General features: G+C 42.1%; 1 protein-coding gene across 10 annotated transcripts in view; it reads right to left on the reverse strand.

Annotated features, from left to right (window-relative positions):
• The window catches only part of atp11c (ATPase phospholipid transporting 11C), a 30,074-nt gene extending 17,102 nt beyond the window's left edge, over positions 1-12,972 (reverse strand). For 6 of the 10 annotated variants that reach the window (XR_007486199.2, XM_049742386.2, XM_049742296.2 and 3 more), the window contains exons 1-3: positions 12,378-12,971; positions 3,108-3,227; positions 2,166-2,255 (exon numbers count right to left, since the gene is read on the reverse strand). Coding sequence is in view for 7 of the 10 variants with exons in the window: in XM_049742386.2 (XP_049598343.1) it covers positions 2,166-2,255; positions 3,108-3,227; positions 12,378-12,404 (237 nt within the window). In the remaining 3 variants the exon portion in view is untranslated. Of the gene's footprint in view, positions 1-2,165; positions 2,256-3,107; positions 3,228-7,152; positions 7,302-12,377 lie in introns of those variants that run through there. The other 4 variants (XR_007486218.2, XR_007486223.2, XM_049742242.2 and 1 more) reach the window with 2 other exon arrangements.
• Positions 12,973-13,957: the final 985 nt, after the last annotated feature.

A 13,957-nucleotide genomic window follows, 5' to 3' on the forward strand; every position in this document is an offset into this window, starting at 1 on the left:
GTGCAAAGTATAGATGTATCTGAGGTTTTTTTTTTCCCCAAAAGTCCATAAACTTCCTCAGCTATGCTTGTAGACAAGGTCTTAGAGTTAACTTTCCAACCACCTAAATAAATAAACATCTAAAAAAAGTTACAGTAAACCTTTAGTCACATGTTTAGAAAGAAGGAATGACTGATTAGGGGAAGTTTAAAACAAAAAAAACAACAACACAAACTGGGGACCGCATGTTCCTGTGATGCACCAGTCAGATGGTCAAACCACGGCACGGAAGAAAAAAAAAAAAAAAAAAAAAAGAACACTTTCAGCCAAAAGTGTTGTTTGATTCATCATTTGTCATCTCTATGACAAATTTAACAATGAAAGTGGTCTATAAAAAGCAATCTCTCTTCCTCAAAATAGTCCAGTATGGACTATCTTCAGCACAACAACCATATTTGGAATAGCGTTGTCAACTCCCTTTGTGGTTTTAATAATACATACTTCGAAAAACCCGACCAGCATTCATCAATTACATAATGACAAAAAACAGATGTCCTTCTATTAAACAAAACACAAACCCCTCTGCACCAAATATATATATATAAATAAATAAAATATAGTGGTGTTGTCGGTGTGCCACTGTGGTATCAGCCCAGCACAAACCTCTCGTATCAGCTGCAAAGTGTGTCAGAGTGAGAGGCAGACAGCAAGATCCCCTCGACCCCCCCCTCCCCTCCCATGTCCCAGGGCAACGTGTGCATGCATGTTTGTGTTTGCGTCATCTTCCTTCACTTCGCACTTCATCCCTCTTCACGCCACCCACCCTTCTTCTTCCTGGTTCTGCCGCCTCTTTCCTCTCTGGAGCTTTCAGTGCCATGTTCCTGTGCTCTCACGCCATTCTACTATTCCCATTTGATCAAATTCGTGCAAAGACACGCAGGGCTATTTATAGGAGAGTGGTGCTTTTTTATCAGCCTGTGCCTATTTGTGGTGCTCAGAATCACACAGAGGACTTCCTGGATGCTGACGTTGGCAGTGCAGCGCTGCGGAGAGAAGTGTGTGTGTGTGTCTGTGTGTGAGGGAGGGACGGAAAAAGGGGAAAAGACACCAAATGACAAAAGGGGAACACTTCCATGACAGCGGCTCTCACAATGGAGTGAAAAGGTTTATTTCTGTCCAAGAGATGATGTAAAAATAAACGAGTGCATGTATACCTGTTGGTTAATCTCCCCTCCCTGCTTTCTCTGATATATTAGAGGGGGTCAAAATGAGCGGTTAGAAATAAGAAAACCCTCTTGCGACTTTGGATTAGTGGAGAAATGCCAGCCACGCTGCAGCTTGGGTTGTCAGCAAACCCGCAACACCCATGACGCCAAACGCAGCCGAGGCATTTCCTCACCGGCCACAACATTAGGTACAGTGGCAAACTCACAACAGACCGAACCCAAGAACTTTAAGTCTGTGTTGGACACTGGCATAATTTCAACAACGCTTCTTATTTGGTTTGTGGCGGGGTAGAAGTTACAACTGCGCTGCTTAATGCTGACTCTCATGCAAGTTACTGAATAACCCAGTTCACGTTAACCGTTACTTGAACACAACTCTTTAGGATCGTACGTGCAAGACAACTGCATTTATTTTAAACAAGTTTGAATATAATCCTTTTGTTGTTTTTCCAAACAAAAAAAGGCACGATAAGCATACCATTTGGAGTAGTAGTATTGCTCAAATCTAATGGATATCCATCCCTGCTCAAGTGTTAGCTGAGTCCAGCCAGCCAAACTGGAATATGCAGGTTGTTGTGTCAACAGTTATGCTAGGGAGGAAAGAGTCCCCACCACTTGATAATGACGGAATTTCCTTTGCGGCCCGGAGATGCTTCCGAGTTTACCACTTAGCTTTGGGCAGTCAGTCACTCCGCAGGCTCATTCAGTCAATATGTAATGAGAGGACGCATCGGGGCGACTGTTTACACTAGGACCTGTTTGTAGCTACCGTTGCGGTGACAGCTGCTGGGTGGGTGGGTTGGATGGGGGGGGGGTTGATTTGCGTAAGCCGGAAAGGAGAGAGAGACAATGGAAGGGAGGCGACAAATGTTATGTTTTAAGACTGGTCGTTATAGACCAAAAAGCTCAAGCGGTAGACTGAATAATTGTGAATCGTGCATTTTGCGAATGATTCCTCACCTGCACCAGGAATATGATAAGGAAGTAGAAATTGGCAATTCTTCTGAACTGTTCAAACAAGTTCTTTGGTAAAAAGTTCCACACGGTATACTGCGGGAAGGGAACAAATTAGTGATTACAAACAGTACAGAAATGCAAATCATTTGCCGCATATTTAATATTCACACCATGTTTGCATTCAGTCTGGGAGGCAACGTGCAAGAGATTAGACAGACTAACTAGAGAGACGAGCCATGCTTTGCGCTGATTAAAACCGGAGATTTATCACCTTGAATTTCGATACTCTTGAATAGTGCCAGTAAACCAATGACATTGGCAACTGTTTCAGCGGAGTACTTTGCATGTTTGGAAGTGAGAATAACTGCTGCTGATGTCATTAAGAAGGTAGCAGTGCCCTTGGGTTGCTAGGTTTGTGCGCCTGATAAATAAAGCAACTTGAAAACAAATAAATATCTTCATTATCTATTAGCGAGTTGTAGCGGCACAGGTACAGCGCAAAAAAAAAAAAAAAAAAAAGGACACACAAGCAGGAAGGAATGCTGTGATATATTCTTCACACACAGACAAAGCAATAAGGTCGTGTTTATGAAGATAGTACATCAGATACGGGGAGGGTGTTGAAATGCAACCACAGCAAAACAGTCCATCTTGTTTTGCCAGAGAAAAGAGAGGGGAAATTAATGAGAAAAGAAAGCGAGAAAGGCGACGGCGAGGGTGGTGGTGTTGCTCTCAGTAGCGTGGTGCGAGAGTTGGAAAAGTGGCAATGGGCCAATGCAGACTGTGAGAGCAAAAGCACGACAGAGCCCAGGTACGGAGGAGCATAAACACTATGGCCGGCGTAATTAAAATTGCTTTACCCCGACGCACAGCCGTTTTTTTGCAGTTTTGTTTACAATACAAAAGGAACCCCGATGCAAATGTCCACCCAAAACGGCGTCTTACCTTAGACGACACAATTCTGTTGTCACAAAACTTTGGCGGGATGAAAGGCTCGCTGGCAGAACATGGCGGATGACCGACGAAGATAGTCCGACTGTCGACTCTTCTTTCGTCGCCTTTAAACTGCGGGGAGGAACAGGAGGAGTGAGCATGGCGGCGGGTGGAAGAAATACAGAACATTAAGGCTAGAATTGGAAGGAATATTAAATAAATCTAGCACCAAAATGAAAACCAGTCGACTAGCTTGAAGTACACATGGCCGAGAAGACTCAATCCCAAACTTCCAAAACTGAATTTGTTTTTTGGTCACTCATACTTTCCATATTTCCTGGCAATACCGTCACTGTAAAATTGTTAAAGGCAACTGGGGATCAGCTTTATCTAATAAAAAGCTTAACAGCATTTGGGTCGAGGGAGCCAATTACAATGAACATCGCATCATGGCCCTACGCCAGCGCCTGGGAAAATTAGAGCAACCTGGAAAGCGATCTTACAGGATTTCAGTATCAAACAAATCTGGAGTGACAACTCGACAGAATTTCAGATGATGCAACCATTTGCTCGGCATTACGGGTGAAATAAACATTGCTTTTATGCATTCTTTAAATGTTCATACTATCTGCACAGCGGACAGGAGGAAGCAGCCAAAATGTTTGCCGCCATGTTCACACCTCAGTGTGTCTGTCAAATCTCCCATCTCCATCTTGGATGGCACATCAATAAGCCCTTCTGCAGGACCACATGGACCCAGCTGGCGGCTGCCAGAGGATTAAGTGAGGGAGACGGAAAGACTGTGAAAGCGGCAAGAACAAAAGGGAGAACCTGCTTCTTTTATCGTCAAACGACGACTAGCCCTCAGTAGCAACGACGGCATCCCAAAGGACCCTTGTCATACATTTCTTACAATCAGACGGATGAATCATTCTCCTCTGTGTTCTGAAATACTCACAAACAAAAATAACACCTTTTCTGAGATACATGTAGCGATCTTTTACCTGCAGCAAGCTCACGAGGGCGGTTTGCCCTTGAGCCATGCTCGTGTTCACAGTAACGGAAGGTTGTTGCGGGCTTTTGATATAGATTAAACACACAATTGCCGAAAAGCTGCATAAGCAAGGTCTGACTTTGCTGATGACATTCACCAAGAAATGTTGGAAGCCCCAAAGCTGAATTTACACAGTAGGCGACCATTACTCTGAATCTCAAGTGGCATAATTTGGAGATGCACCGTGGTAGTAAAAAAAAAAAACTCCTGGAATGAGATACATCGAAATCAGGCCTACTGATTGGATTGGTATCAGATAGCTAGCAATATATTATTGCTGATTTCATGCTATACTGCATTTCATGGGCCGCTTAGTTTTTCATCAGCAGGTAAAACCTGTTTTTATGTGTATTTAGTCATCTTTTTATGTTTGTTTTGTGTGTTTAGACTTCAGGGCAAAGTGACACCATGTTGACGGCAGTGGCTTTTCACTATGAGAATTTTTTTTTGGAGGCTTCTATCTTCCACCTATCTCTTAAACAGTTGATGATTGGACGATTTATTTAGTCCACATTTTGGTTTTATTCAGAAAATTTCAATTATTTCCTTTTTTAAGGTTATTAATGTGCTTCAGGGAATGCAGAATAAATGGCAAAAAAGTCCACTGGGTCAATGGCGGTGAAAAAACTGGCGAGCCGTGATTGAGGGTGACCTGAGACCTGTGATGTCATTTTCAGTTAACAGCACGTAGCAAAATGGCTGCTGCCTGAGATGGCTGGATTTTGACTGTTTAATCCATAGTCCAGACTCTAAATATTAATAAGAACATGAGATTCGACTAGGTGGGCTGCACAGAACATACAATAAGTAAAATTTTGGAGTTGAGCTCTAAGAATAGTGAGTTCGCCTGCATACAAGAAACTCCACTGATGACATTTGCCTTGACGTCAGATGTCAAAAAGCTGCGTTCAATGCTAACACAGTTAGCAAACACAGCCAAGAGTCATGTCAATACTAAGTAGACGGCGTTCCTTGATGAAAGAGTCTCAGCGACAAACCAATTAGATCAATAAGCAGCCCTTAATGGAGCTGAATTAAGAAAGGAATGGTGCATTAGGCAATTGAGTGATCTTGAAACTTTCCATCAAAGTACATTTAGATGCAATTACGCACAGTGTGAAGACGTTCTGAGGTTTACTCGGAACCGATGACCTGCCACACGCTCACTCTTTATTTCACTGTTTCGCAACAATGGCTATACTCTTTGTTAACTCCATCCATTTTCTGTACCACTCCATCACAATGAATTCATACCAACAATTCAGCACGCTTTTAGCGCATTCCTTAAATATAATATATAAAATATTAGCCAAAGGAATAATATGGATTTTTAGAAGGTTGACACCCCAACAACTGATCAACCAACTAAAAATGTCTCTAAAACACTTTTGTTCCTCAATTAGAAAGTGAATGTTTTCTAAAGGTTTGGCTACATGGATTATTTCTTTAAATATGCACTTTAAAGTAGCGTGATTATTACATGTATTAATGCGCACTTAAACCAGATTATTAGATGTGGACAGTTGAGTGCAGGAGCTTGATTCATTTCAGATTCATCCAGTGAGCATGGGAGCTAACCTATATTTGATGGATGGTTCATCGCATCAGCTTGGAAGTGTGTCAGCGCCACCGATGAAAGTAGGCCAAACACGTTTCAGATTCATATTTGTTACTTTAACCACACAAGCAACCTCTTCCAAATGCACCACTTTGGGTATGAAACATTTGGCAGAAGCAATAAAGATCTACAGTTTGAATGTTAAATAGGTTTAAATACTTTGAGAACTTCCGAGTGCTAAAGTGGCATATTTTAACTTTTGATTTAAGTCAGGGGGAAATATTTTAAGGTTTTAATGTCTCATGGGAGACAATCGAGGGAATGAGCTATGTCGGCTTATCGGGTGAAGTGAAAACTTTTGGACAGTTGTACAATTTCACACAATGACGTTTCAGAGGGTGTGAGTCACTGGAGGCGAATGCTATGAATTCCTTTTGAATGGTGGACAGAGGTTAAAAAAATAAAATATTTTCGAGACAATGAGTGTAATTTCGTTTTGAGTGAAAAAAAAGTGGGCATGCATAAAGTATCTAGACGCTAACTGTGCGTTTGTTAAGTCAAAAGCAAAGAAAGTGTGTCATAAAGCTGCACAGAAAACCCGCGAGTGAAATGTGCTTCAACACATTTAATGAGGTGTGAGAGGTTTGAGGGAAGTGGAACTAAGCTCAACTTCTTTATGACCTGCACGTGTTCGTAATGATGAACGGCACTTTGAAGACTGACAGCAGCTGATATGGAAAAAAAATGTCATCATGATTTGGCATACAAATGAGTGAATCGATAAACATTTAGTTCTTTACATTTCCATTACTACTGCCACTTTTTTGATTTTAGTGGAATGTATGTTTTGAGAATATTTACTTTTGAAAAGTTAAGCACAGGAGTTGTTTGGCTTTGAAAGCTTAGCGAATAAAATCTTGAAGGACGTCATGACGGGCAGTCTGCGAGTCAATCTAAACGGCGCTTGCGTTTGAACTTCAACAATTCTTTCTAGTCAATCTAAACAGCACTTCAACAATTCTTAACCACTACTAGCATTTATGCTAGTTGCTCTACCTCATCAGCCAGTCGTCATTTTCTTTTCCAACTTCCAAAGAGGAAAAAGAAATCTTGAGACTTGCATACATAAGAGGCTTTAGGGAGCAACATCTGATCCTGTGTAATGCGTTACAACCAAATACATACTTTTAAAATAATCTGAAGCTTTTAACTATATTGGTAGCAACAAACAAAAAAAAAAAACTCAACTCTTTAACAATATTACTTCCAAGCACCAGGCAAAATGTACTCGGCGGTACACGAGGAGTCCATTTCTGCCCTTTAAAGAGTACACTCAACACTAACGTACCCCACGGGGCTAATTATTACACTCCACGGCAACTGCAGTACAATTCCCAGAGCTCACAGGGAACAAAAGTGAGGCGTCAAGGGTACAAAAGCATTACCGGGTACAATGGTGCCATTCCTTATCCTGAGGAGACGCGGTTGTCTTGTCTTGTGACTCTCGCAGACAATACTCTTACACAACTCACTGCGTGCTAGTTCGACAATATAAGGCAAACTAACACATTACATCCTCAATTGTTTTTTTTTTTGTGTTATACCTCAAAGACATCAAACCCCAACGACAGTCTTTGTCACACCATTTATTCATCATTTATTCATTTCCTGTGTGACAAATTCTTACTGTGGGCTACCAAAATACCCTTGTATAGTTGTTTTCAAAATAACTGGAGCTGAAATTAACCACAAACTAAGATTTTTACCATTACAACCGGCCAAAGTAAAATTTTTGGTCTCTTCAAATGTATATGTCTTGGCATTAAAAAGTAATTTGACAGTTGAACGGATCAATGCCGGCGGACTATAAAGTAACTGAAATTTAATGAACACACTCTCACTTTAATAATCCACATTAATATTAATCAAGAATTTGATAGAAGGCCAGTACCACTACCCGGTGGTGAAAAGGGATTTACCTCTATCCTATCCAATGACATAGCAACCCATATCAGAGAGCACTTTTGGTGTTTGCACACACTGATGGCCCAAGTAACAACGTCAACTAAGGCCTGATCTGATAGGCGTTGTGAGGCTTATTGTTCTGTGAGGATCCCAGCAGCTGTACAAGACACTGGGTGTTCTGTACCACGGGCTGGTACTGGCCTACATCGCACTGAGTCCCTCGATGATTGGGGGGGAGCGGGGGTTATGTCAGGGGCTGCTTCCACAGATTGTTTTTCGAAGCCTCGCAAAAGCTGCACTCGGTGTTGCGTTAAAGCTACTTGAGCAACTCACCTGTTGTGTTCGAATGCAACTGTGGAAATAGAAAGGCGGTTTGTGACAAAATAACAGTTGGCGACAATGGATGTGAGTGTACTGGATAGTATTTGGAAAGAACGTCGGATAGGTTGTAAAGAAAAAAAATAACCCTAACCACAAATGTACGTGGGTTCAATGTACAGTGAAACCTTAGCAGTCAAAATCCCTTAGGTCATAAAATACAATGATAATCATCATAATTTCCCTCTCGATTATCCTCTCAAAGATAAAGACCAATATAATATAAATAAAAAAAAATGTTTCATTGTGACACCATCACAGAAAATGACAATTTATGTAACTTTAACTGGGGAAATGAGTTTAAAATATGAAGTCAACCTGCGCCCTGAAATGTTTCACTACTTGGTTTTGGTGCTTGTTTGTCTCTGTGTATTGAAAAGGAATGAAACAATAGAGCTATCAATAAAAAAATAAAGTGAAGATAATGTAAATCATTAAAAACACCCTTGAAAAAGGAATGAAGATTAAATTTGAGCAGACTAGAACTAAAGGATGATAAAGTGGAAGCTTTAACTAGGAATAGATTTTATATTCACAGGGAAAGTTGATCTATTAACTTGTTTATTTTAAAGCATTTGATTCTGTGGGCTTGAGGCTTGGTCTTCAAATTAGTATGACTTCTCTGACGGCACCCTCTTGACACACTTGATAGGAATTAAAAGAGGAACTGACAAAAAAAATAGACATATTCTGGGTTCCTGGGGAGAAAAATCTCCAGTTTACGCAAAAAGTAAGGACACTTCAAGCTGCAGTCTAGTCACACTTTAATCTATAATTAAAGAGAATTTAAAGTAGCGTGTGCGTGGCCATAAATGGAGTACGTTTTTTCAGGCCAAGTGCCTAGTTGCCTGTGCTCTCCGGACTATTTCTGTATGCGACAAATCGCCATATTCAGCTACACTTAAAGGGGAAGTCCACCCAAAAATGTGCTCTATAATATGTTCTATGCAGCCCAACTAGTTGAAACACATTATTCTGTTAAAAGCTGTGATTGGTTGTGTCCTGAAAACTGGAAAAAGGTAGGCGAATTATAACTAATTCCACTTTCTATGAATTGTGACTAGCTGAAAATCACAAGTTTACATGGAGATAATCCATTGTCAGCAGTTGCCCAAAGGGTGTGTTGACTATCTGAATATTTTGTGTCCAGGAGGTGGGTAGCACGCATTTTTTTTTTTGTTTCCCACACGCTCGTTAAATCCTTAAATGGATGCTTCAGTTTCACCTTTCTTCTTAACGGGTACTGCATCATTTCAGCTAAGAAAAGCGCATATGTATACAGACATCTCTGTATTTATTCTCTTCACGCCACTGTTTGAGCGGCAGAAATTCTCTGGAGGAGCCTTTATGCATATATGGATGATGAGGATGCATTTGGAGTGCCACAAGCCTGGCGAGGCAACGCGGGTCAGGCGGGAGCAACCATGTGCGAGATAATTCAAAATAAATGAAGAAAGCTGAATTATTCAGACGTACAAACTGAGAATTCAACCTGGCTTTTGAACAGAAATGGATGAGGGCCAAAAAATGACGGTCGCCTTTTAGCCCGTCCATCAAGTAAGATAAAAATCCACCCACTGCTTTCACTCAAGGTTCAGAGTTGAGTGGAGTCAAGGCTGCCCTTCACTATATTTCATCACGGTACAATCAGCCAGTGGAACTGCGACATTACATTTTCCTTCCGTTTGTTGCAGACAAGCTCTGTAGTGCAGTTGGCCGACCGCACAGGCAGCAAAACAAATGAGCGATTTTTGAAGGTGGATTGGCCGGCTAACTTGCGGTGTGAGAATAACGGCGGTTAAACTGAGCAGTGAGAATCAATATGCATTCTAATCAAAAAGGGCCTAATAAATCACACTGTCCTGTCTCACACTGTTTGTGCGGCCTTCGGACGCTCTCAGCATTTAACTATTCACCAAAGAGACAACTCTGTCTGCTCAAGGACTATTGTCTCTTATCTGTCAATGAAGGATTCACGACGCGTGTCTGACGAGTTGCATGAAAAAGTCACAGACTAGACAGCAATTAAGAAAGAGAGAAGCACTTTTAAGTAAGAGTTTCTTAAACTGTTCATTTTATTGATCAGACTGGAGAGTCTTAGTTCAAAAATCACTTGTGCCTTGCACGCTGAAGCTTGAAAACTTCTTTTTTTGCATGTGTAGTCAACACTAAGGTGACGATTGTAATTTTAGAACTTTTTTGTAAGAAACTATTTTTGCATTATCAAACAACACCAATAAAAAATAGAGATGCAGGTATTATTAGCATCCTCCCATTCCACACTCTAGTATTTGGAACTTTGAATGTGTGTGGCTTTAAAAGGCAGGGTTTAGCCTGGTGAGTGACTGCATTCCAAGTCAATTGCTTCAACACTGTCATGGCCATTAAGAATTACAGAACACCACCTATGGTCACCACTTAATGATTCAACTACTTGGTGGTCGAAAGAGAAATGAGAAGTTGAGCAGTACCCGTAGAATAACTGTTATACTGTTTATCAAGGGAATGTATGCGAATGTCCCTGCTCAGAATTTTCAGTATCTGGAATGAAGTTGCTTTCAAGCATTCATATGAAAGAAACAATACTGTGAAAAAGGATTGCGTTTGACCTTGAATGTTGCACAGTTGTGAGTTGTCGCAGGTTTGCTGCTACTACTACTATCGCCTTTGTGGCAGGCTCCACCTCTTTGAGAACACAGCGTTGCCTTCAAGGGCTTCAACCGACATCAAAGGAGACTGTGGGATTTTGCATTCCTGTCAGAAGCATTACAACCTCTGGAGCCCAGACACCCCCACCACCACCCTCGCCCACTCGAGTGCCTGGCAAAGAGGGAACAAAAAATAAAATCCAGCCTTGCTCATTCTAATGCTATTCTCAATGCTTCTCCCAGAAAATACACATGGAGCGAGAGTCAAGTGAAAACAAACAACATGGCTCATCTGGTGATTTTGGGAGAAGCACTTACGCGGTTCCCCATCCCCGCTCGTCCTCCCCCGTGGGTGAGCACAGGGTGGTGTGATTTAGGAGGCCGAGATAACAGCGCTGTGCGCATCCATGTCTGAGGTCTCTGCACAAAATCTTATTTACAGCTCACAGCGAAAGGAAAGTACAGCAGCAATCCTCTCCCTCACGGAGCGCATTTGAGCTGACCTGGCAAGACTCGAGAGATGGTCACACATCGGCGTTATTTGTATTTCCTACCTACGCTCGCAGACGCTCTACGGTTTAGGTTGCTTGTGCCAATGGGTTACTATAATGAACAATGTGACTTCATTTCTGCTTTTTCGTGCAACCCCGAAGTCATTTCCTTCCTGTGAAACTGACATCAGCGATTGCTTGAGCGAGAAGAATTTGGTGGGAATTTGGAGGATGGGCTTTGTTGACCGTCCATCCTCCAAAGCCCTAAACCTATAGCAGATACGGTTTCTTAGTTATATTACGACTTCCTTGAAAGACCACTCACGCAATCCCTGCCATATTATACACTAATTTAGATGCACTGAAAGTTGTACCATTTAACAAGATCTTACAGCAGAGTTGTAATGATTCTGAAAGATGTTTAAAATACAAATAATAATGCACCGATTTGATTTAACACAATCACAATTTTACTACAGTGGTGAATTTGCCAATTTATACGTGTATTGAAGGATGCTTCCGATATCGTAACGCGCTCTACTCAGTATCGGTGACAGCTCGTAGTAGTATCGGGTGTGGTACTGACAATATCAACAAATATAAAAATCGGTAATAAACATCCTGATTTTTTTATTTGTGGGATCCAGTTTACCAAAACCTTGCTGTTGCACAGTAATTCTAGGTAGGTGCTTCTTTTTCTTTGCTTTTAAATGTCTTAAAACGTTTGCTTAAAAACGTTTTGTTTTAAACGCATTCCTTAACATGTGGAGCACATTGAGTTACAGTGTATATGAAATAAAGTTGCATTCTTGCCTCTTGAAGTCACACACGTCTATATTTACGAAGCATGGCTACGTTGCACCAACAATTTGATAACTTCAGTAGACGTGGGTGAGCGAGCTGAAGGAATCCCTGCGTGCGTGACCTTAAAATTGGGGAAGGGGGGGTGGGTCAACTTGCAATGGTTCGTGACTCCCTGACTCACGTGAACTTGCCTCGCTCAGCCCTCTGCCACCGGGGTTCAATATCGTCCGATTGAGCCCAACAGCTGTGAGCAAACAATTTATACCCAGCTCGCAAGCAGCACTTAATAAAGCTAGCTTAGGATCCAAACCAGGCGAGAGTGTCATGGGATAACCCCGCGTGTGTGCGGACGTCATACAGTCAGTCACACACACTGATACATACCAGTCGGTTGAGGCTTCTTCGTAGCATCTTGATTTCCTCAACTCTCCCCGGCGGCTTCGGTTCCACTGTTCCCCCGCCGCGCGCCCCAGCTCGAACAACTTTACATGTAAATATTACTGAAGCTAGCTCCTCCTCGGCTATCTATCTTCTACTCTACGGACGTTAGTTGGAAATTGCGCGGCGGCGACGCTACATCCTCTCCCTTCGTCTTGTAGTCGTAGACTCTGCCACCTCGTCACCATTCGCATCCTCTCTCGCCCAAGAGGCTCGGCGTCGTGGTTCTCCCGTTGCGCTTCTTCTTCCCTTCAAGGCTCCAGGCTCGAGCCGACGCGGACATCTCGCTCGCTGGTTGACTGGCGGCTGCCTGGCTGACTGGTTTGGGCGCCCTGTTGCTGCCGCCAGGAACCGGGTTGACTTGCGTCTTCGCCTGACTCACAGTGATAGCGGAAACTGCCGTTAGAATCGGTGAACTTGTGATTACCGGCGACGCGTGCCGGTGGCGTCACCACCCGGGCGAAGAAGTCTCCGTGAGTGGAGTGGAGCGGAGTGGCTGTCTGCTGGTAGCGTCTTTTTCCAGTAAACGATTGCTCGCCCCTCCCGACTGAAGGTGCGGCAACTTTGCCCCCCGGTGCACTCTGGGTAACGTGGTCCTGAGGACTACAATAGCCGCTTCCGCTTTCCCTTCCTCCAAGTGAGGACTGATTTGAACGTGAGGTGTGACGTCAGATTGAATGGTGTTTTTCTTTACGTCGTTACATTCAAACCTTTCACTTCTTTTCATCCAAGAACTACATTTCAGTACCTTAAGATTTGGGTTTCCTCTTAGCAGGTATGTTAATATTGCACCACTGTTCAAAAGTTTTACGTCACTCACAAATGTCCTTATTACATTCTGTATTTGCATATTGTGTCTCTCTATACTTGAAATGAAGTGCATCTTCCATATATATAACCTGTTTTATCTGCTGCCCTATAAATGAATGAATAAACAAATAAATACATATGTCAATATGTCATTCTTTCGAGGGCCTTACATCGACTGCTTACTTCCCTTCAAATTCCCATACAGACATAAAATAACTGAAGAATTTTCCTCTGGTGATCATTAAAGCGTTTTAATGAGAGAAAGTTACAGTAGCTATGAAATGTACACGACAAATCATTTGACCTTCCCTTCCATCACGCACACACGCAAATACGCGCACAAACACGCACAAACACTCGCGCGCACACACACACAAGCTTTTTCTGCTTATAACTTGTAGTGAACCCAATTGACATAAAAACATATTTGGGAGTAAACTAAATAAATGTGGTTGTAGAAGTGTGAACACCCTTTTATAAGCAATATAAGGAGAAAGCATGTCAATTGTTTCATTTCTTCTCCACAGCCTTTCCTTATTGAGCTAAGTAGTCATTTGTCGCTCTCCAGTGGGAGTTATAGGAAATTACAAATCTCTGAGGTGAACCACAATTATTCGCAGAACTTGTGCGGAAAGATATTGCACTCTTACTAATCATTATACACAATTGTGATAGTGAATGAGAACACATACACTGTATATTGGGTGTTAAAAGTT

Source organism: Syngnathus scovelli, chromosome 1, assembly GCF_024217435.2.
Source record: "Syngnathus scovelli strain Florida chromosome 1, RoL_Ssco_1.2, whole genome shotgun sequence".
In the NCBI taxonomy this organism is placed as follows: domain Eukaryota; kingdom Metazoa; phylum Chordata; class Actinopteri; order Syngnathiformes; family Syngnathidae; genus Syngnathus; species Syngnathus scovelli.